Consider the following 21,617-nt stretch of genomic DNA (forward strand, 5'->3'; position numbering starts at 1 on the left):
CCAGCAGAGCCCCCTCCTCAGAATAACGGTCTGCCACGCATCAACTCCACACATCACGCGGGAACCCCAAGGTTATTGACGAGCAAGGTGCCGGCTCCTTCCCAGCCACGTTCGCAGCCCCCTCGCCATCTCTCCCCAGACCCCTCGGCCCCCAGGAGGCAGCGGGCTGGGATTGCCGGCCGGACACCCGAGCATCTCAGGGTTCCACTCTAAGGAAGGACTACCCGCGTCTCCGCATAACGCCGGCGGCGGCAGACAGGGAATCCCGAGCCGAGCTCTGGCCCGAAGCCAGCCCGCCCCCCGGCCCGCCTCGCCGGCCGCTCCCTGCCTTGCTACGAGCGGCGGACACCCCGGTTCAATAAGCAGACAGAACGGAGAAAGGAACGTACTAACTTTTTTAATACAGTCTGATCAGATCAAATCACATCACTCAGCAAAACGGGGTTTATTTCAACGCAACACAGCAGTGGTAGCCGGCGCTCCCGGCGAGCGGCTTCTCCCGCCTCGGGGTCCCCGGCTAGAGCCCAACTTCTACACCCCAACCAGACTGGCATTTTTTTAAATTTTGCATAAAACTATTTCTTCCATAGACTTAAAACCATCCACTAGCCAAGTTATTATTTATGATACACCTAAAAAAGTTTAATCCTAACCCTAATGTGACTGCTGCTTAAAAAGAGCTCCGTATATCACCTGGACTGGCTTTCAGTAGCAACTCACTACAACAGGTCCTAAAAATAATAACAATAATAATAATAATTAGAGAATTAAAACCCGACACAGCAAGTTGAATGGTCAAAGTACCAAAGATCCAGCTGGGGCCGGTGGGGGTCGCCTCCGCGGGGTCTCGGAGCCCCGCCCGGCGCATCGGAGAGTCTCCCGAGGCACGGCGGCACCGTGGTCTGCTACAGGCTTCCGGATTCGGTCCCAACGCTGGGAATTGATCGGTGTTTGCAGGCGGGTGGAAACTTACTGTGGTTTCGGGGGGGTTGGGGGGTCCCTGGGAGGCTCCGCCGTCGCTCGCCGTGGCCCCACGTCCCCTGCGGGCTGCCCCGCGCGGCTGCGGCCTCAGAAGCTACCTCTAAGGGGCTTTAGGAGCGGGCGGGGGGAGTCGGGGGTTAGAAAGGAATCAAAATCTCGGCTACAGAACCCAGGACATCGCTGCTTCCTCCTCCGCAGCTCTCTGCGGCTCCCGCTGACTTGCAGGGCTGCGCTCGCTCGCGGGACGCGCCGGCCTCACTTGCCCTCTGGCCCCAGCGGCTGCGGGTCGACCTCCGGGTCTACCAAGGATGACGCGAAGGCGGACTGCACGATCTGAAAGCCGAAGGACTCCAGCAGGGACATGTTCTGTTGGGGGGAGAAGGGCGAGCCCAGCGCAGGGCCCAGCTCCCCCAGGGGCCCCCCGAGGGCCCGCACGTGCACCTTCTGGATGTGTTTGTTCAAGTAGGACTTGGAGCGGAAGAAGCTCCCGCACTCGGGGCAGGGGTACTTCTTCTCCCCGTCGGGCTCCAGCTTGTTTTTGGGGACGGCCATGTCACAAGAGAAGGAGCCGTTGGCGCTCTGTTTCTCCGGGGTCTTGAGGTCACTGGCGTCCGAGAGGTCACCGTACGAATCGGAGCTCTCAATCGGGTCCTGATGTGAGCATTTCTGGCCTTCTACAAACAGAACAAGACAAAACACAGAGATGAGGCCAGGCTCCTGGGAGGGAGGGGAGGCTCAGACTAGCAAGCATGGGCGGGGGGGCGGGGACGGGGGGCCGGCCAGCAGCCCCGAGGGCCCTGAGGAGGCCTAACCGCTCAGTCTGTGGGCCGGGCACCCGAGACCCCCCAGAGGTGCCGCCTTCCTCGCTAGGGCCTTCTCTGCCCACCGCCTCCACCTCGGCCCCTCCTCGGCCCGAGGACTGGAGGGTAGACAGAATCTACATCCCTGAAACAACGGCCGCCAGACAGTCCGGCTCAAGGACACAAGAGCAAGGACGGAGACCAAGAACCACCATCCGCAGCCTCTCCCAGAGGCTCCGAGTTCCTCTGGACCAGCACGACTTCCTAGCAGGCCAGGAATACCCTGAATGACTTGCCAGGCTCTGCTTGCCTGCCTCCGGCAGGCCCCCAGGACCCGGGGCAGGAAGAGGCCCAGGAGCCGGAGAGGAGCAGAAGCGAGACTCGCCGGGCTGGGCCTCAGGCTCTCCACCCTGGCACGCTGCCTCTTCTGACCTTGGTCTTCTTGTTCCAAACCAGAGGCGCCTGTCCGCCTGCCTGCCTGCCTGCCTACACGCCCGGGCAGAGCCCGCCTGCCCCCGGCCCCCCAGGGAAGCCCGCGACACGGACGAGGCCGGACTGACCCTCTCAGTACCAAGGCCCGCAAGCCCTGGCAGCCTCCTCCTCTAGACGGTAGCCCTGGGCCAGCCGTGCCCAGGCTCCTAAGCAGCCCGAGGTGGCGAGGGTCTGCGGGAGGCAGGTGGACAGGCGTGGAGCCCTCGGCCCCCCGATGGGAGCACGGAGCATGCCATCGATCAGGGCAGGGTGGCCGCTGCAGCTGGCCAAGCCCCCGGGCTCACCTCTGAGGCATCTCTCCAGGACGAGCCGGGCACAGAGCCCCGGGGGCGGCTCCCCCTCTCCCTGGGCCACCAGAGACCGTCCGGGAGGCCCCAGGAAGGGGAGGCTCTGCGGCCCCTCTCTGACCCCCGACGCCCCTGACTTCTCATGCAGGGGGAGGGGCAGGGCCGTGGCAGAGGACAGGGCTGGTGGCCTGGCGGCAGCAGAGTGCAGGCAAGGGCCGGGGGTGTGGGGCCTGGCTGGGGGACCCAAGAAGCCTCACTCTGAACCCCTGGAGGGACCCAGCGGCAGGGCCCAGCCCGGCGGCCGCCCTCCAGGGCCACGTCGGCTCCGCCCCTCCTCCCCGCGCCCAGGCAGCGTGCAGGGCAGGGAGTCGCTTGCCTTTGATGCCATAGGTCCTGGCGCAGTGGAACGCTGCTCCCCCACTCGGGATGGGCTCCGGGTGCCTGGAGACCTGGGGAAGGGGAACACCGTGGTGGGTTTTAACATGGACCTTTAAGTAGGAGGCAGAGGAGAAACCTAAACGAGACAAAAGGAGATGAGATCCTGCCACCGGCACCCAGAGACACCTGTTTCCCCGGCTGCTCCTGGCCGTCGGGGCGCGTGCTACGGGGGCCCCGACGACATGGCCGAGGCCGGGGCCGTCCCGAGGCTTCCGGGGACCCCAGAGAGGAAACCTCCTCCGGGGGCACAGCGCGAACACCGCGTCCTGACTCCGTGTCTCACAGAAATGACAAGCGCCTCGGCTACCCGGGCCAAATCGGACAAGAGCGGCTACTGGCTGAACGAGAGGAATCCAGGGTGGATTCCTCCAAGATGGAGCTGGTCTTGCCCGCCTTCTCCGCGGGGAGATGGACAAGGTGGGATGTCCATGACGCCTAAATGAGCACCACCCAGGGCAGGGCTGAGAGCCGAGAGCTTTGCCTAATGAGCCCTCGCATCTGGGCTCTGAGATTGCTTTTAAGAGAATAATAAAAGCAAATCTCCTCCTGTTTGGTGTCCAGGGAAAGCCGAGGAGACGGGCTCCGTCGGGGCAAAGCTTCCCTGGGCTCCCTCCTCATCGGCACAGCCAGGAGATTCTCATTTCATTTCTCTGCGGGGAGGACTTTTTTAATTGCAACTTCAGGAAATAGGACCTGCTGCTCTCTTCTGAACTGCCCAACTGGGCCGCGGCATTAAAGGGACACAGTTAGCTCCTTCGTTTCTATGTCTTTTTATCCTGTAGGTTTCCAATAGAGAATCATAATATTTTCAGAGCCCAGAGGTTTTGGAGGTCCACTCTGACCCTCTAGAAAGTGTGAAACGAAGCCGGGTCCCTCCACTGCTCCATTTCATCCATATCCATGTGCTTAAAACCAAGGCAGTAGCGGGGAGGCTGGTTTCTCGGGCTAATGCCCCTCTCCCCGGCGCATCCAGAGCCTCTGGTAAGAGCTTGGCGAGGGCCAGTCCGCGTGCGGCCAGGGAGCGGCCCCTACGGCCCATGTCCCTGGCTTCCTCCTGCACGTCTCCAAATCAGAATGTTATGGAAGTCTAGGCTCCTTATAAGATGTTTTTCCCCCCCGTTTTTTGGCAAAAGATGTGGGCGTGGGTAGAGCGACTGTGTCCCTTTAACTCAGAATGACGCCTCGGCTTGCAGACACTGAATTTTCATTCTTTTTTTAAAGACCCGGCGACGGTAAAACCAGCAGGCCCACTTTAATAGGCCCAAAGGTCCTAAGGGACGCTCAGATCACTTAGAAAAGTCAGTTATCTGCTCTGATCTGCGAGTGTTGTGACCTGATGACCCCCCCGCAACAGCTGGGGTCCCAATACGGACACTTCCCAGCTGGGTGACCAGTCAGCGACTTCCCTGTCTGGGCCTCGGGCTCCTCTGCAGAGCAGTGGGCACGGCTCGGGCTTCGGAGAAGGGCGCGTCTCTAAGGGCAGGAGGGAGGCCAGTCCTGCAGCTTCCTCACACTCAAGGGCAGAGATCGGTTGGATACTCCCAGATGACAGAAGAGGAGATAAATGGCAAGGCCGCTATTGTAAGGAGGAAACATTTCATTCTTTGTACTTGTATTCCCAACAGGGCACATGGTGGGGGCTTGACAAATACTTGTCGATGAATGGATGGGTGGAAAGATGGACGGGCAGACGGACGGATGGGTGGGCGGGCGGGCAGGTAGGGCTCTGGAAACTGTTGCTTCCAGGGCAGGACTAAATCTTACACTGGTTTCTGGTCCTTGTGTGGTAAAATTGGGGGCTTCTCAACAAAGAAACTGAATATGGTGTGGCTGCTATTTGCTACTGCTTCGGAGTCTTGGGTCCTGAGCCCTGCTTGAGGGCTGGAGAGGATTTTTGTTTTGCCTGTTTCCCTTCCCTGTAGGGCCTCGCCTGAAGGAGCAATTGACAAACTGGTCTATGGCTCGGTGGGCTGCGGCCCTTGGGCAGTGTGGCCGAGTGCCCGGCCCCTGAGCAGAGGAAAAGGCAGCAAAATGTCACGGAGAATTGGCCGGGTTTCTGGCCCTTTTTTCTTATTTTCGGGTCTGGCCCCCGAGAAGCAGAGTGTACCCAGCTGAACACAAAGAAGGCTACTGGGGGATCCTGAAAAGCCACACAAAACGCCAGGCCACAGGGAGCCCCTTGAGACTATGTCGTAAGGGCCTGTTTCCTTTCTTTTTCCAGTTCCTGGAGTTCTCCTAAATATGAGGAACTCCCTAGCACAGGCAAATGCCACTTCCTGGAGAACGGGGCCCTGGGCTGGTCTTGACCGCAGCTAGGAAGGACACGGGGCCGAAGGCAGAGAGGACCTCGGCTGGAGCTTTGGGGCAGAAAGCATCTCAGGAGCTAAGTGCCTCAAATCAGAATGCTGGCCCTCTTGGCCCGTTCTCTGCAGAGTCATCCAAGAGAAGGAATCGGGGCAGTGAGGGGACACACGCTGGCTGCCAGACCAGGTCGTGACACTCCCCCACCGAGAGTGAACCAACTCCATTCAACACCCCTGATTCCCTGGGACAGACTCTTTGTAGGGCACCTCTGACGAGGGGACCAGGAAAGAGGGTAGTGGGGCAGGTTCTCTGGCTAGCCGCAATCCCCGGAGAAAGAAATGCTCCTTGATCAGGGCCTGCTGCTGGGCTAGGGGACAAAACCCTGCTTCCAAGGGAATTCTGAACTGCCAAGCCCCATCAAGCCCTGACCCTTCTCTGCCACCGTTCTAGACAGCTCGAGTTCTAGACTAAACTAGACCACAAAACCTGGGGCTTTCACACCCATCGGCCTTCTAAACCGGACATCTGCTGCTGGTCATTTTTTTTAAACCCTTGCTTTCTGTCTTAGTAACAACTCTGAGCCAGAAGGCAAACGGGGTGATGCAGTGAGGAAGTGTCTGAGGTCAGATTTGAACCCAAGTCTTCGCTACTCCATGCCTGGCACTCTAGCCTTGGAGCCACCTGGCTGCCCTTGGTAAATGTTTAACAACCAGCTCTCATGGGGAAAAAAGAAGTACACACATCTTGAAGTTTAATCTGCATTATTAACATTATCTTCACCACTTTTCAAAGTCTAGACAGTCAATAAAACAATAAATCAAGGCTGGATTTGGAGCGTTTGATGATTTCCCAGTTAAAGGCTCCCGCTGAAGCCGGCCCCAGCTCGCCCTTTTCTTCCCTAATCCCCGCCCGCACGTGTCTGACCGAGGAGAGTTCGGGGCTCTGCTCTTAAAGGGTCCTTAGGGGCTTCCCAGAATCTCAGGAAGGAGCTTGAAGGCCATCTCTAGTCCAAGCTCCCTGCCAACATGAGCGGCATCTCCTCCCCAACCCAGGCAGGCCTCTAGCCCTACTAGAAAGTGTCCTCTGGGGATGACATCGCCTGACCCACAGAGCTGGTGGACGTGAGTTCAGGCGCTTCGGTGCCCCCTGAACCCCCAGAATGAATGCTGTGGAAATCATTTCCGTCACACACCCCACTGGCAAAGGCAGGCCTGGGCCTGGAACGAGAGCCAACCCGCAGCTGTCTTTTACCGTTCTTTGTAACCCAAGCCCGTAACAACGCCTGGCACACAGCAGGAGCTTAATAAACGCGCTTACTGGCTGTCTAGAATGGCCAGAGTCGGATTATCTTCCGAAGTGAGGCTCCACAGCAATTTTCTCTAGCAAGGAAGGAAATAACAATATTTCTCAAGCTCCCAAGTCTCCCTGTACCTAGACAACAACAGCTTAGAAATGACTCTGCTGTCCAGAAAGAGCCTCCTCTTCTCCTCTCTGCCAAGTGCTAACTGCTTGATTCTTTTTCTGCTTCTATACAAGGAACTGGCCTAGGATCATAGTTCTAGGTAAAGTGCTTTGCAAGTGTTAAAGTGCTATGCTAATGCTCCTATTGTCATTATTTTTCTTCTTCTTTAAGAATTGGGTCCTCTCCCTCTGACTTCCCAGGATGGGTCTGCTGAGAGTTGATTTTTCTTCTGGTGTCCTGGAGAAATGGGACCACCATCCTGCAGGGCTGAGGCCCAAGAACAGGCCATCTGCAGCCCCGATCCAAATGTGGCCCTTCGTTTCTGAATCATTTATCCCAATGATTAAGTCACTTTATTCTTTTGACAAGCTCTGGGGGAAGAGAACCATGAAAATCTTGTAAAATGCCAAGTGCTTCCATCAGCTTAACTCAAGGTCCATTTCCACTCTGTTGGGTTTTCCCCATGATCTGTAGCCTCCTCTGTGGTCCAAGGTTCTGTGGTCTTCATTGTCCAGAGTCGCGTCCATTAATGCAGTTCCATGGGGTCTCTGTCCTAGAGACGGCCGCTGGGATTCTCCAATTCACCCAGGAGGCCCGGCTCCATCTTTCACTGGCCTCCACCAAGTTCACCAAGTGGTAGGAGCCTCGACAATGGAAGAGTGTTGTCAAAACGCTGCCCAATAACAGTTTACTTGTCTGGATTTAAAGTGATGCTAGGCACCGGCTGATGGAAAGGGTTGGAAATCCCATTTGTTCAATGTCTCACCCCACCGAGTCCCAGACTTGAGGCCCAGCTACATAGAGCCTCTCCATATCACCCCATTGGCCTGCCTGTCACCCTTTCCCTCCACCCCCCACTCTCATCTCGAGGAAGCATCCCATCCAGTAAATGAGGCTCTCCTAATTTTATGGATAAGCTCCATCTGCAATCAGCTCTACCCAGGTTCTCAGGGTAGAGGCATCTGAAGAAAAGCATCCGGCTCCTAGAAGCCAGTAAGGCGAATCCTAGATTTCCCATGCTGTGACTGCCCCATACCTGGGACATCTTACAATGCCACTGAGACCTCGGCCTGTGTGTGAGTCGTTAGGCTACTTGCTCCCCTCGGTGAGGGCTGTTACTATAATACCACTTCGCGCCTGCCGAATATCTAGACACTTCCTAGATATTTATGCAGAGTTTACTTAAGGGACTGCCAGAAGTCACACCCTCTCCCATAATAATAATAATAATAATGATGATGAGGATGAGGATGATGAGGATGATGAGGATGATGAGGATGATGATGATATCATCTTATTTGTAGAGCCCTTTAGAATATGCAAAGTCTGTTTTCAAATCCGTACCGTTCTTTATTCCCACAACAAGGTAGTAAGGGTAGTGTGAGGTAGGCTGGCCAGGTATCATTATCCCTGTTTTATAGATGAGGAAACTGAATCTCAGAGAAGGGACTTGTCCAAAGTCATGTACTAAGTAAAGGCGGAGCCAACGCGAGAACCCAGATCTTCTGACCCCACAAACCAGTGCTCTCCACAGCCCCCCTCGCTGGACACTGCCAAGGCTACCACTCCTAAGACACGCGGGAGCCTGTGGACATGCCCCATGAAAACATCCCAAGTTCAGCTCTGTTTTACCTTTAGGGGCTCCAAAACCTGTTAGCATTCCCAAAACCAACACATAGAGCTAACCTTTTAGCATCTTTCAACACAACTGGTCCCCATATAGTCACTTTGGATTCTTTCAAACTCCCCAACAACCGACAGAGACAGTTGGGAAATTGAACCTTCAGGCTCAACTGTACCAGCATGACTGGGCCTTAGCTGAGTCCTCGGCCTCTATATCCTTTGCCTGCCCACCGCCCCACCAAAAGTATTCTTGCCCACTCTGGGCACATTTCCATCAGAATTCTGTGAGGTAAATGGCTATCCAGGGAGATGAAAATGAAATCAGCTCGAATGGGTTTGGGACCTTAAGAAATCATTTACAAATGACTTGGGTGGGACGTGGGACCCAGCTGAGACCGACTGTCCCAAAGGCCAGATGCTGTTGCAGTGAGACTCAATCATACCTCTTGTCTCACAGAGATGGCTTCCTTCTTATACCGGTATGAGGCAAAGTAGGAGAGGGAATAGAACCATCCTCAAAAGAGGTTTCAGGATAACTAAGAAGACCCTGTGACTAGGATTCTCAAGCTCTCATTAAAGAACTCGATGGGTTCTTCTCTAACGTCTTAGGCCCCAAAGTCTTTGCCAATCCAAACTCCCTAGATCTCTGGCTGGCAGGTCCTTTGGTGCCAGCGAGTTAGCAAGAAGAAAACTCAGAGACTACTACCACTGGGAGGCCTGAGTGATCTCAGAGCATTCATTGACTGCCAGGCAACTTGCTATTTCAGTGGCACCTGCAAAATGCATGTATCCTGCCACCTAGAGCATACAAATGGACTGGCATCTTCACAGCTTTGATTTCATCTGTTCGGTTCCCCAACACTCCCTAAAAAGACATAAGGCTATCTCATGTCGGGATCCCTCCCCACCCCCAGCTCTTTAGGTCGGCCCCCAACACCAAGTGAGCAAGCATCAGCAGGAAGTAAAAGCCAGGTCATGCCTCTAAGGTTTGGAGATGTGTACTAACCAGTGGGAAGGGAACGTAGCGTCTGGGGAGGCCAAGGATGTGGGGAGATGCTGGCGCCATGAACCCTGTCTCAAACACCCATGCTCACCACCACCCAGTAGGATGCCAGACAACAGGAAGATTACCTCGGTTACATATACTGCAGAAGTTGCTTGGTCCTTCGCTGTGTTTCTTCAAGTGATCTGCCATATACGCCGCCCGCAAGTACTTCCCACACACCTGGCAGGGTACCTTGTCTTCGTGGCAGGCCAGGTGGGAGCGCAGGCGGTCACGGGTGGCAAAGGAAGCGTTACAGGTCTGTGGGTGGCAAAGAGAATCAGGGTGAGTTCCCATCTCATCTCCCCAAAGGAAAGGACTCCTGCTTCCCGGGGAGACACTAAACTTCAGTGTTCGCGGATGGCTTGTAGATGAGACTATCTCAAAAGTCAGATGGGTATTCCGGTTAGACTGGATACCGCCTCCCTTGTTTCACAGACACAACTTCCTTCTTAAACCAGTAAGAGGCAGAGTAGGAAGGTGACCAAGAACCATCCTTACAGCCAGGACTCGACCGACCAATCACTGGAATCAATGAGTATTTATTAAACACCTTCAGGCACCCTGGGACATTCACTTACAGAGAAGGAAACAATCTCTATGGGCAATACATTCGAAACCAGGAAAAGATTCAAGTCTTTCCATTGATCCAGAATAACCAAGTGACCCTGGGCAAGTAATATATCCACTCTGCCGTCCCTGGGCCTGTAGCTTTTTTATGACGTTAAATTGCAATGTTAATCAATCGATCAACTTTTATTAAGCACTCACTTTGTGCCAGGCACTGTGCTAAGTGCTGGGCATACAGAAAAGCAAAAGATGGCCCCTGCCCTCAAGAAACTTACAATACAATACCCAGTGGGGAGAGACAACATGCAAACAAATACATACAAATCAGGCTCTATGAAGGATAAATGGGAAATAATGAACAGAGGGAAGGTAGCAGAATTAAGAGGGGTTGGGGAAGACTTCCTGTAGGAGGTGGGATTTTAGTTGAGGCTTAAAGGAAACCAAAGAGACCAACAGTTGAAGGGGAGAAGGTGGAGTGTTCCAGGCATGGGGGACAGTCAGAGAAAATGCCTAGAGCCACAATGATAAGAGGGAATTTCCTCAAAGCTCCTACAGGAATGGGGGGAACACAAGCAAACAAACAAACAAAAAAACCTCCTAACTGACTGGGTCCCTGAGTTAGAGATTCCATTTCAAAGAAGCTCCCAAGCTGCCTCCCCACCTGTCAGTCTACACTGGGTAGAGAAGGCCCACCTTTCTGGATCCCCACCAGGAACGAGGCTGGCCCAAGTCACCTGGCTGCTAACAGACTCGGCCTGCTCATCGACTTCCCAGGGCAGCTGGGAGAATCCAATAGGATCACTTTTCAAACCTTAAAGCACTATGTAAGAGCTAGCTAGCTATTATTATTGTGGTTATAAAAGCTCTTGAGAGACCATAGCATGATGGGTAAAAAGCTGGCCCGAGGAGCCAGGAAGATCTGGGTGCAGGTCTTATCCCTGACATCTTAGCTGTGTGACTCTGGGTAAGTCTCTTAACCTCTCAAGGGCCCATCTACATTGGCCAAGAAAGGGAGCTTCCTCCTCCCTTAGTAACAGGTCCAGTGCTTGTCCCTATCCAACAGTTGTCAAATTCTTCTTGATTCTGAGCCAAACTACAAACCAGAGTCCAGACCTCCCCTGACGAGTGAATACATGAGGTTTTTTAATAATTGGTCAGGTCAGTGGCCTAGGCTCCATGAAGCCCCTGTGCCTGGCCCTGCACTGAGCACTTTACAAAAAGGATCACCTTGGATCTTCCTGATAACCTTGGGAGGCAGGAGCTGTTCTCATTCCTATTTGATGGATGAGGAAACTGAGGCAGACAGAGGTAAAGTGACTTAGATCACTTTGTAGTAAGACTTTGTCTAAAGCCAAATCTGAACTCGGGTCTTCCTGACGCCAGGCCCAGCGCTCTAACCCCGAGCCACCAAGCTGCAGGGCTCAGTTAGGTCACATCCAAGTGAATTTGAGGGGAAGTGGTGTATTAGCCTAGTGCAGGCTGGGTTCCTAGTCTCTCCCTTTCTGCTTGCTTCCTATTAAGCAAAGGCCTCAGAGGGAGCAATGAAATCCCGCAAGCTTGTCCCTATGGATCACAGGGAACCCTAAGGGGGCGATAGAGGACAAACCTTGATAGAACTCCAGCTCACACCATGGAATGACTAGATTACAATTCCATGAGAATTACCAGCCCAGGGAAGGAGAATTTTAAAGTTCTTAGGTGTCAGGTCTGAGACTAAGCACTGAAGCCTCCTTCCCCAAAATCATCTATCAAATATTCACTCATTCACCCAACAAGCAATTATTAAGCACCTATTGTATGCAGTGTGCTGTGATCTGTCGGAAATAGAGAGAGACAGGATCCAGGTGTTTTCTTAAAATCCAAAGAGGAAGAAAAGCAGGAAAACAAATAACTCTGATACCTCTGATAAGTGAAATAAAAATACAGGATGGGAATAAACACTTATATAAAACCTACTCTGTACCGACATGTAGTAAGCATCAGGTACTTTACAGATATCTCAGTTGATTCCCCACACCAACCCTGCAAAGTAGTTACTATTATCCCCCTTTGAGGCAGACTTAGGTAAAGTGACTTGCAGGGTCACCCAGGTTTTGTTTTTGTTCAGTTGTATCCAACTCTTGGTGACCCTGTGGACTTGCCCACAGGTTTTCTTGGCAAAGACACTGGAGTAGTTTGTCATTTCTTTTTCCAATGTGTCCCTATTTTACAAATGAGAAACTGAGGCAAATAGCTGTTAAGTGACTTGCCCAGCATCACACAGCTAGCAAATGTCTAAGGTCAAATTTGAACTCAGGTCATCCTGCTCACTGACAGTGATGGGGATGGATACAAGAGGATGGAGTCTGAGCACAATGTCCTGAGAAATTTGGGAAGGGAAACCCAGGAAACTTTCTGGCATTTGGGCTGGGTTTTGGGGGTGGGGTTTCAAATCCTTCACAGAGCCCTTGCTATCGGAATGCCCTTGGACACGTCAAGTGGAGGATCTCTCTATGCCTCTGCTCTTCTATTCCAAGATAGTGTTGGATTTGGAGAGCTCTAAAGTCATAAATAATCCTCTGAAATGGGGTATGTGAAATCAGGCTGAAAAAACAAGTAAGAGTCAGATTAACTGAAAAAGAGATAGTGAGGATCATGGGAAATAAAACGGATAATTTTGATTAAATTAAAAAGGTTTTGCCTAAACAAAACCAATGTAGCCAAAATTAGAAGGAAAATAGGTAACTGGGAAAAAAAGATAGTTGCAGGCAAATTTCTTTAATAAAGGTCTCATTTCTCGAATATATAGAGAAATGACTTAAATTTATAAAAATAAGAGCCATTCCCCAACTGACAAATAGTCAAAGAATATGAACAATGATTTTCAGAAGAAATCAAGACAATCCTACCTATATTGATTTACTTATTCAGTGCCAATCAAACTACCAAAAAACTATTTTATAGAACCAGAAAAAAAACACAACAAAATTCATATGAAAGAACAGAAGATCAAGAATATCAAGAGAACTAATAAAAAAAGTGAAGGACGGTGGCCTAACAGTACCAGATCTTAAAACTGTATTATAAAGTAGTCATCATCAAAACAAACTGGTATTGGCTAAGAAATGGAAGGGTGGATCAATGGAATAGACTATGGGTAAAAGACCTCAGTTTGATAAACCCAAAGATCCCAGCTTTTGGGATAAGAACTCCCTAAATAACAAAACCTGCTAGAAAAATTAGAAAACAACAGGGCAAAAATTAGTTTTAGATCAATATCTCACACCCTATACCAAAGTAGGGTCAAAATGGGTATATGATTTAGACATAAAGGGTGATATTATAAGAAAATTAGGGGAATATAGAATAGTTAGATCTACAGAGAAGGGAAGAATTTACAACCAAACAAAAGAGAGAGAGAACACTACAAGATGTAAAATGAATAATTTTGATTATATTAAATTTAAAAGATTTTATACAAACAAAACCAATGCAACCAAGATTAGAAGTGAAGCAACAAACTGGGGAAAAAAATTTTATAACACATTTCTCTGATGAAGGTCTCTTTTCCAAATATATAAACAACTAAATCAAACTTATAAGAATCTAAGACATTCCTCCATTGATAGTCAAAGGATATGAAGAAATCAAAGCTATCAATAATATGAAAAAATGTTCTAAATCCCTCTTGATTAGAGAAAGGCAAATTAAGACAACTCTGAGGCCAATATGACAGTAAAGGAAAATGATAAATGTTAGAGGGGATGTGGCAAAACTGGGACACTAATGCACTGCAGGTAGAGTTGTGAACTGATCCAATCATTCTGGAGGGCAATTAAGAATGATGCCCAAACGGCTATAAAAGAATGCATACCTTTTGCTCCAGTAATATCACTATTAGGTCTAAATTCCAATAAGATTCAAAAAAATGAGAAAGGATCTGTTTGAACAAAAATATTTACAGCATTTCTTTTTGTGGTGGCAAAGAATTGGAAACTAAAGGGATGTCCCTCTGTTGGGGAATGGCTGAACAAATTGTAGTTCATGATGGTGGTGTAATACTACTGTGCTGTAAGGAACGATGAACTGGAGGATTTTAGAAAGAGCTGGAAAGATCTACTTGAACTGATGCACACTGAAACGAGCAGAACCAGGAGAACATCATACACAGTAACAGCAATGTTGCGGAAACAATCAGTTGTGATAAGGCTTTGCTACTAACAGCAATACGATGATCCATGACAATTCTGAGGGACTTATGACAAAGAACGCAGTCCACGTCTAGAGAAAGAACTTTGGGAGTAGGAATGCAGATGATAACGTATGATTTGTCACTTGTCTACTTGGGTATATGTTTTAGGGTTTTGGTTTTATAAGATTATTCACTTGAATAATATGGAAACATGTTTTGCATGATAATTCACATATAACCCATATTGAAGTGCTTGCCAGCTCTTGGGAGTGGGGAAGGAAGAAGGGAGGGAGACAATTTGGATTCTATAACTTTGGAAAACTCATGTGGAAATTTGTTATTAAAAGAAAAAAAATAAAAATTATCGATAGTCACATGAAAAAAGTGCTCTAAATCGCTACTGGATTAGAGAAATGCAGAGTTAAGCAATTCTAAGATACTTCCTCCCCACCTTTCAGAAACAACAAATGCTAGAAGGGATGGGGGGGGGATGCTAATGCATTTTTAAAATTATCAATAAAAAACGCTAGCTTGAGGGGCTTTGAATGCCAGGATTAGAAGTTTATAGCCCCAACAACATCAGACTATGGAATGATACTTACAGCTTGAGCTTTCGTTACATTCTCCTGACTTTAGACACTCATGCCTGGCTCCAGAGAACAGAAATAATCATCTTCTACACAGGCATTAGGTTCCCCGACACTTAAGCAACCACCATGATCTTATCTGATTCTTCTAACCCTATCGAGGCCTTCAGAGCAGGTGTTATCCTAGTTTTACAGCCGAGGAAACTGAGACTTGGAGATTTGTCCAAGAGTAGATCTCCAGACTCTAGACTCCTCTTTCAAGCTGAAGACCAAGCAGAATTCCCAAACGTTGGTCATCCACAAACCATCGGTCGGTCACCAGTGCCCTCTCCCCAAGGCAGCACCCCATGCCTGCTCTCAAAAAACACACAAGGGCTAGAAAGGACCCTGGGCAAGTCACTTAACCCCCACTGCCCAGCCCTTCCTGTTCTACTTGGAACTAACACTTAGCAAGGACTCTGAGGCAGAAGGTGAGGCTTTAAGGAAACTTGGGAAGGGCTTAGCCGGTTTATTCCTGACCATCAGGGAGCAGCGGGCACAGAGGGTGAGTCTCTGTCCCACATGGAGCTGGGAAGGGAATAAGAGGAAGCAGCAGATGCCAAATCAGGCTTCCCCTGACTCCAGAAAGCAATGAGTCACCCCTCAGCCTGGGGAGATGTCCAGGGTCTGCTTCCAAGGCACAGGCTTCTTCGGGCCACCGGCTCATCAGGTTCTTTCATAATTATTTCAAGACGACGGTCAGCTCTCCCTTGTCCACTTCCTGTGCCAGAACATGAATCCCCAACTGGCCTGGCTTCTCTTTCTCATCACTAATCCCTTCTGGGCCAGCCTGTTCTCTCCCCATCCCAGTCAGTCACTGGGCACTTAGGGAAGGTAAACCCAACTTGGTTTTCGCCCAAGCAAAACATAATTTGGAAATCCAATCTGTTAAGGTATATGTAACTCCTACCCTAAATGTAGCACCTGAAATAATCATCTTGCCTTTGTCTGAAGCCCTTCAAGGAAAGGGAGCTCACTGCCTCCTGAGACAGACACAACTCTCCCTGCAACAAAGCCTTTTCTGACACAGACCCTAGCTCCTCCTTTCCCTCTTCCCCCCATTATTCCTGGTTCCCTGATGTGGGGCCAAGAAAAGCAAGTCTAATCATTCTTCAGCCGCTTCTCCAAGATGGAGGATGTGCCTGGAGACCGTGGCAGGCCAGCCACCAGATCTGTCACCCCAAGATAAACTTACAGAAAAACAGGGCTCCTTTGTGTCCACACTGCGACTCCCAAGTCTCCCTCACACCTCAGCACAGATCGGGAAGCTCTCTTCCGAGAAGCTGATTGTGGGGCATCAGGCCCTGGGAAAGGACAGGTTCAGAGTTCGAGCATGGGAAGGGAATTTGGAGGTCATCCAGGCCTCGTTTTATAGAGGAGGAAGCCAAGGGTCAGAGTGAACAGTCAGAAACCCCCCCTGGAATTCACTCCAAGCACCCAGAAGTCTGGATGGCAGCAATGTCTAGGAGAGAAACGCGCCGGCCACCTGATCCAAGAGAAAAGAGAGATGAGAGGCAAGTGGGATGGAGAGGGAGAGGGCCACTCTGGAGAAGGCCGGGGCAGTCAGTCCCCAGTGAGCCCAGGAGCCAAGGCCCATGACCCAGGCAGGCTCTCCTAGCCCCTAAGAACCAAACGGGCCTTCCCGGGCAGAGAGCAGCCCCAACACATCGGTCATGTTTGAACCAGAGAATCCCTCTGCAACTCGAGATTCCTGACTCATGGCCATGGCTAACACAGCCTCCTTTCTGAGCTCTTATGGCCCTGGGGCCAGCGCCCAGCTTCCCTGCCCACATGGCCTGCCTGTGCCAAGGGGAGAAGTCCTAGTGGGACGAGGATGCTTCTGGGGCCAAAGCTCTGGGCCAAGTCCTCGGGATAAGAAAGAAACGGGAGGACAAGGAGGGGAGAGAGGGCAGGGCACCCTCTGCCAGGCTCCAGAATACAGAGTCAGACAGTATCAAAGTGGAGGCTCCCAGAACCCTCCACGTAAGAGCTGGCAAGGGCCTTCAGTGACTGTCTCATCTAACCCACATCCCCTGCAACAGAAAATAACCTGTATTTTCTAGAGCTTTAAATGGGGCAACACAGCAGGCCACGTTCTCTCGGGATCATCCCAGTGGCCCCACGAGGTGGGGACCGCCATCAGCCCCATTTTACAGATGAGGTGAGGAAGGTGGCATGACTTGCCCAGAGCCACACAACGAGGAAGTCAGTCTGGAACCTCTGGATAGGAGGCTCATTGCCACTACAGAAATCCCATTCCACTTGGGGGCTTTGTCCTGCCCCTGAGATCTCCCGAAGGCTCCCCACTTCTCTGCTCCTCCCATGCCCTGTGAGCCTGAGTAGTCCCCTCCAGCTACTTTCCCTCTCCTGGGCCGGCCCAAGCTGCTGCCACAGAGGGGAGGGAAGGGAATGGACCCAGGCACCTGGAGGAGTGGCTCAGAGTCCCAAGGATCATGGAAACCATCTAGGCAAACCCATTTTATAGAGGGTGAAAGGGAGCCCCAGAGAGGGGAGATAATCCAGCCGGGCCTCAGAGGCAGTAAAAGGCAAAGGCAGGATTTGAATCCAAACTCCCAGTTCCTCCTAATGACCAATGATGCCATGATGACTGAGCCAACACGGGCAAGGACAGGGCTGTACCCCATCACCCAGGCCTGGGTGGTCTACACATGCCCATGGAGAGAGGGAGGACCAATGGGCAGAGCCCGTGGGTCAGTGCCAGGCCTGAGGCTTCACGCCCCTGTGTCCATCTAAAGCCCTGGCCTAAGCCCTCTAAGCCGGGCATCCCAATGGACAGAAATGTACTGCGGGCAGCCCAGGGTGAGGGGAATCCCGGCACAGCCACTGGGCAGCCCGGCCTCCTCTCAGCATTCTCTCTTCCCATCTCCTTCTGTCTCTTCTTCGTCTTTCTCTGGGCTTCAGGTTCTTTCTTTGCAAATAAATCACCTGGGACATTCCTAGAATGCTCTACAGACATTTCATCTCACAACAATTCTGTGAGGTAAGGGGGTCAGGGGCTTCTTAGACCCATTTTACAGATGAGGAACCCGAGGCTGAGATCGTGGTACTTGCTTGAAATAACAGAGCCATTAAGTTTCAGAGGAGGCATTTGAACTCAGGTCTTCCAGAATCCAAGTGGAACATCTTTCTGCCGGACTCAGGAAGGGGGTGTACTGGGGAACAGATCTCTTCCATGGTCCTGGAACTACGAGGAAGCGGCCTGGGCCTCAGTCTACCCGTCTGCCCCATGGGGTCCAGGGCCCCTAATGCCAGAGCTATGCGGACATCTGCTCCAACAAGGCCACCCAGAACAAACACGAGTCTCAGACTCCGTCTAGGCTTCAGTAAACCTGAAACCTGGCCAGAACAAACTCCTAAATCTTCGAAGAGGGGCATCTGGCGGGCACCGGAGGGTGTGTGTGTGCGCGTGTGTGTTCGCCGCTTCAGATTAAAGGAGGTGGGAGAATCAGGGAGAATCGGGGCGAGGGGGACCAAGGCCCGTGGGGCAAGCACCAAGACCAGAGACAAAACACACGAAGGCTTCGATGTTCGAATGAAAACTTTATCATGGATGGATTTCATTGCGGTGGAGCCAACCAGGACTAGCGGGGAGGGCTGTGACCCTGTGCAAGTCTACTGCACCCTGAGGCTGGTTAACCTACTTCCTGCCCAAATAAACCTCAAAAACCCTAGGACCTAAGGAAGCCAGAGATGAAACAGGGACCCTGGAGGACAGGAGGGGCGCCACGGGGCGGTGTCCCTGCGGGGAAGCCAGAGGCCCCGGGGGTGACAGTGGGCAGTTGCTACCCCGAAGGAGACCAGACTGATGGACGAGACGGCGAGCCGGTTCGGGGCCTGGTAGACACCAACAAGCCTCTTGGCTGGCAGCCTCCTGGGGTTGGTCCCATAGGAGTGTTGACCTCCAGAGCAGCTCACGCTGCCCGGGGAGCTGAGATACGGGGCCAGATGCCCAGAGGACCATCAGTCCCCAACGAAACTGGCCAAGAGTCCAAGGAGGGAGAGGCAGCGCCAATGGACCAACTGAAAGAGTAAGGCCTTGCCTGGGCCTCGAAGCCTCACCCTGACACAGCAAAGGAGACACGTCCTCCTGGGGGCCTAGTGGGGGGGCTGTCCCCCAAACCAAGAAGTCTTGTGATGGGGACAAACCCGTCCCACCCAGGAAGAGGCTAAGGAGAGAGAACCGAGGCAGCTCTCAGGCTGGGGCAGGGCGAGCTCTCCTGGGGAGCCAGGCAGACGGTAGGCGCTAGGCTGACTTTCCAAGGGGCTCCCTCTCTCCACCCCAGGAAAAATGCCCCAAAGGGAGGGCAGGTTAGCCCACAGGCCACTGGGCAAATGCCCGATTACCCTCGGGGGTGGTCCAGCCCTGCCTCAAGTAGCCAGGCGGAGCGGAGCAGAAGAGATGGCTGCTGGAGTGTGCTGGGCCCAGATTATCAAGGGCCTGGAAGGATTTTTTTAAAGAAAGGGAAAAGGCGGTATCAGGAACTGGGTGGGCCGACCTCCACAAAGCAGGCTGGGCAAAGTCCCATGAGGCCAGGTCGCTAGGCAGAGTTTCCAGGGGCGGCAGGCCGCTGCTGCTCCCTCCCCACACCTGGAAAAGGGCAGAAAGCGCAGGTTACCCCCGGCCACCAGGCGCAACGCCCCGAGCCCCGAGCCCCCCTCTGGAGGCGCAGCTATGGGGCACTAGCGAGCCGGGGTCTGCTTGGGAACAAGCGTCGGAGCAGGGAGGGAGGCAGCGCGGACATCGTCTCCTGTCCTCCCAGCGCCCTGGGATGAGACCAACTGATGGGGCGGCCGGCCAGGAGAGATCCCCCAGCCAAGGGGGGCCCTCGAAGGCGCACCCCTCAATCCGGGAGAGGGCCCCGCCTAATGACCCCATCTACATCGAGGGGTTGGGCCGAAGGGCCTCCAACGTTTCTTCCATCTCTACAGCGGAGACCCCAGAAGCCCAAAGTGAAGGGGGTGATCCCCGAAGCCCTGGGTTCAGGGGCCAACCCTGCGAGATTTAACCTAAAAACACCCATTTCACCAGTCCTCATCCTACCTCCTGGCCACTGCCACTAGGGGGCACTAGACGGGAAGAGCGCCTGCATGGCGGCCTTCTCCCTGGCTGAAGAAGCCAATGGCAACGGATGAAGATGGACAGAGCGTGGGGTGGCTGCATCGTTTCACCTTATTTTTCATCTCGCGTGGAGGAAGGGAGGAAACAGGGGAGCCGCTGGGGCTGCCCGTGCTTGGGACCTCCAGGACCCCAGCGGGCCACAGACGCCCACACAGTGAAAGAGGCCGGGTGATCACGGTCCAGCCATTTCCGTCTCTGAACCTCGGACTCTTCAGAGGGCCAAACGGGCCGAGGACTTCCAGCCACCTACCTGTCCGGGCTGCTGTGAGGAAGGGTGTCCTAGCAACCGGAAGGCACTCCAAAGAAGACCCTCGAGGCCAGCGGCCCCTAGGCCTGGAGAAAGGCAGACAGGACCCCCGAGCTCTACGGGGGATGGACAGCGGACCAGAGGCTCTGAAGGAGGGGCTTCCCACACCCTCTCCCTGAGCTTCCCCTTCCTCCATTTGCCTGCCTACATTCACAGAGCAGAAACCAGGCAGGGGCCACAAGAGCAGCCCACAGCGGGGGGGAGCAGACAGAGGGAAGAGATCCAACAATCTGCTAACACAGAGCGGGGGATCTGGGGGGCCTTCGGGGACCCATTGTTCCGAGCCATCCCTCTCTGCCACGGATGACTGAAGAGGCTGTTCTGGGAGGGCTGAGAGGAAAGGGGCCAAGCGGCAGAGGAGAGCCCCAGACCAAGCGGCTGAGGCAGGGCTGGGAGAGGCGGAGCCCCAAAGGTGGCGACAGCGCCAGAGAGGTCGCGAGGGAGAGGCGAGAGGCGTGCAAAGCATCTGCCAGCTGGATGGATGGATGGCTGCCCCCCGCGGCCCCCCACCCCACGCACACAGGCCAACGGCTCGCTCCGGGCTCCAGGCCCTCGACGGCGTCCCTCTCCCTCCCCAGCCCTGAGCCCTGGCACCACACGGGCCCTACCTGACATTTGTGAGGCCTCTCCGAGGTGTGCACCTGCTTAATGTGCCCATTCAGATGGTCTGGCCTGGAAAGGAAGGAGAGACAAAGACTTTCAAAGGGGCCCCTTGGGGAGGAGGGATGGGGTGGCGGGACCCTTCCCAGCCTCCCCACAGTGGCCCAGCCAGCCTCCGAGGGAGAAGGAGGCCCTGGGCTTCCTTGTCCCTGGGGCCTGCGAGGGCTTCAGAAGGGGGCAGGACGAACTGGCTGCAATTTTTCCTGTTGGGGGAAAAGCCTTTCCCTGGTCCCAGGGTAAAGCAGCTCAGTACTCAGGGCTCCCCTCCCCCTGCTTTCCCAGGCTGAAGCCAACCCCCCAGCCGGGTGGAATTCGCTCCCTGGAGAACCAGCAGAGCAGAGCAGAGGAGGGAGCCTTAATGGCCCAGCGGAGTGGTTAAACCTGCTGCCTGGTGAGGCAGGTGGGCAGGGGCCTCCCAACCGGTAAGACTGGTTCCAGGACAGCGGGAACAGCCCCAAGCTTCCTGCTCCCCTGCCGGGCCCCTCTCTGAGGCCCCCCCCAGGCCCCAGGGATCCGGCTCCTGCCTCCCCCACAGTCAGACTCCCCCCCCCCAGCGCAGGGTTCCTCACCCCCACAGCCAGGACCGCTGTGGGCAATCAGGGTGAGGAGGCTCCCAGGCCAGGGCTTCAGCAGTAAGAATAAGCTCAGCTTGTGGCAGAGCTGGCTATGGGGGCAGCCCCCCACGTGTGTATTGGGGCCCCCAGTCCCGCCCCC

At 53.2% G+C, this 21,617-nt stretch overlaps 1 protein-coding gene across 1 annotated transcript; it reads right to left on the reverse strand.

Moving 5' to 3' along the window:
* Nucleotides 1–381: 381 nt before the first annotated feature.
* On the reverse strand, nucleotides 382–20,921 carry PATZ1 (POZ/BTB and AT hook containing zinc finger 1). Its single transcript, XM_044658886.1, has 3 exons — nucleotides 20,852–20,921; nucleotides 9,519–9,690; nucleotides 382–1,655 (listed from the first exon to the last, which is right to left on the reverse strand). The coding sequence occupies exons 2-3, from the start codon at nucleotides 9,580–9,582 to the stop codon at nucleotides 1,237–1,239; spliced, it is 483 nt and encodes a 160-aa protein (XP_044514821.1). The 5' UTR covers nucleotides 9,583–9,690; nucleotides 20,852–20,921; the 3' UTR covers nucleotides 382–1,236.
* Nucleotides 20,922–21,617: the final 696 nt, after the last annotated feature.

The sequence above is a fragment of the Gracilinanus agilis genome, chromosome 1 (genome assembly GCF_016433145.1).
Source record: "Gracilinanus agilis isolate LMUSP501 chromosome 1, AgileGrace, whole genome shotgun sequence".
Classification (NCBI taxonomy): Eukaryota; Metazoa; Chordata; class Mammalia; order Didelphimorphia; family Didelphidae; genus Gracilinanus; species Gracilinanus agilis.

Excerpts from the sequence above, each read along its gene's own strand:
- PATZ1 (XM_044658886.1), bottom strand. The coding sequence starts at position 9,582 with ATGGCAGATCACTTGAAGAAACACAGCGAAGGACCAAGCAACTTCTGC. Across the intron at positions 1,656-9,518 it reads CTGCAGTATATGTAACCGAG|AAGGCCAGAAATGCTCACAT; the intron begins GTAATCTTCCTG and ends TTCTGTTTGTAG.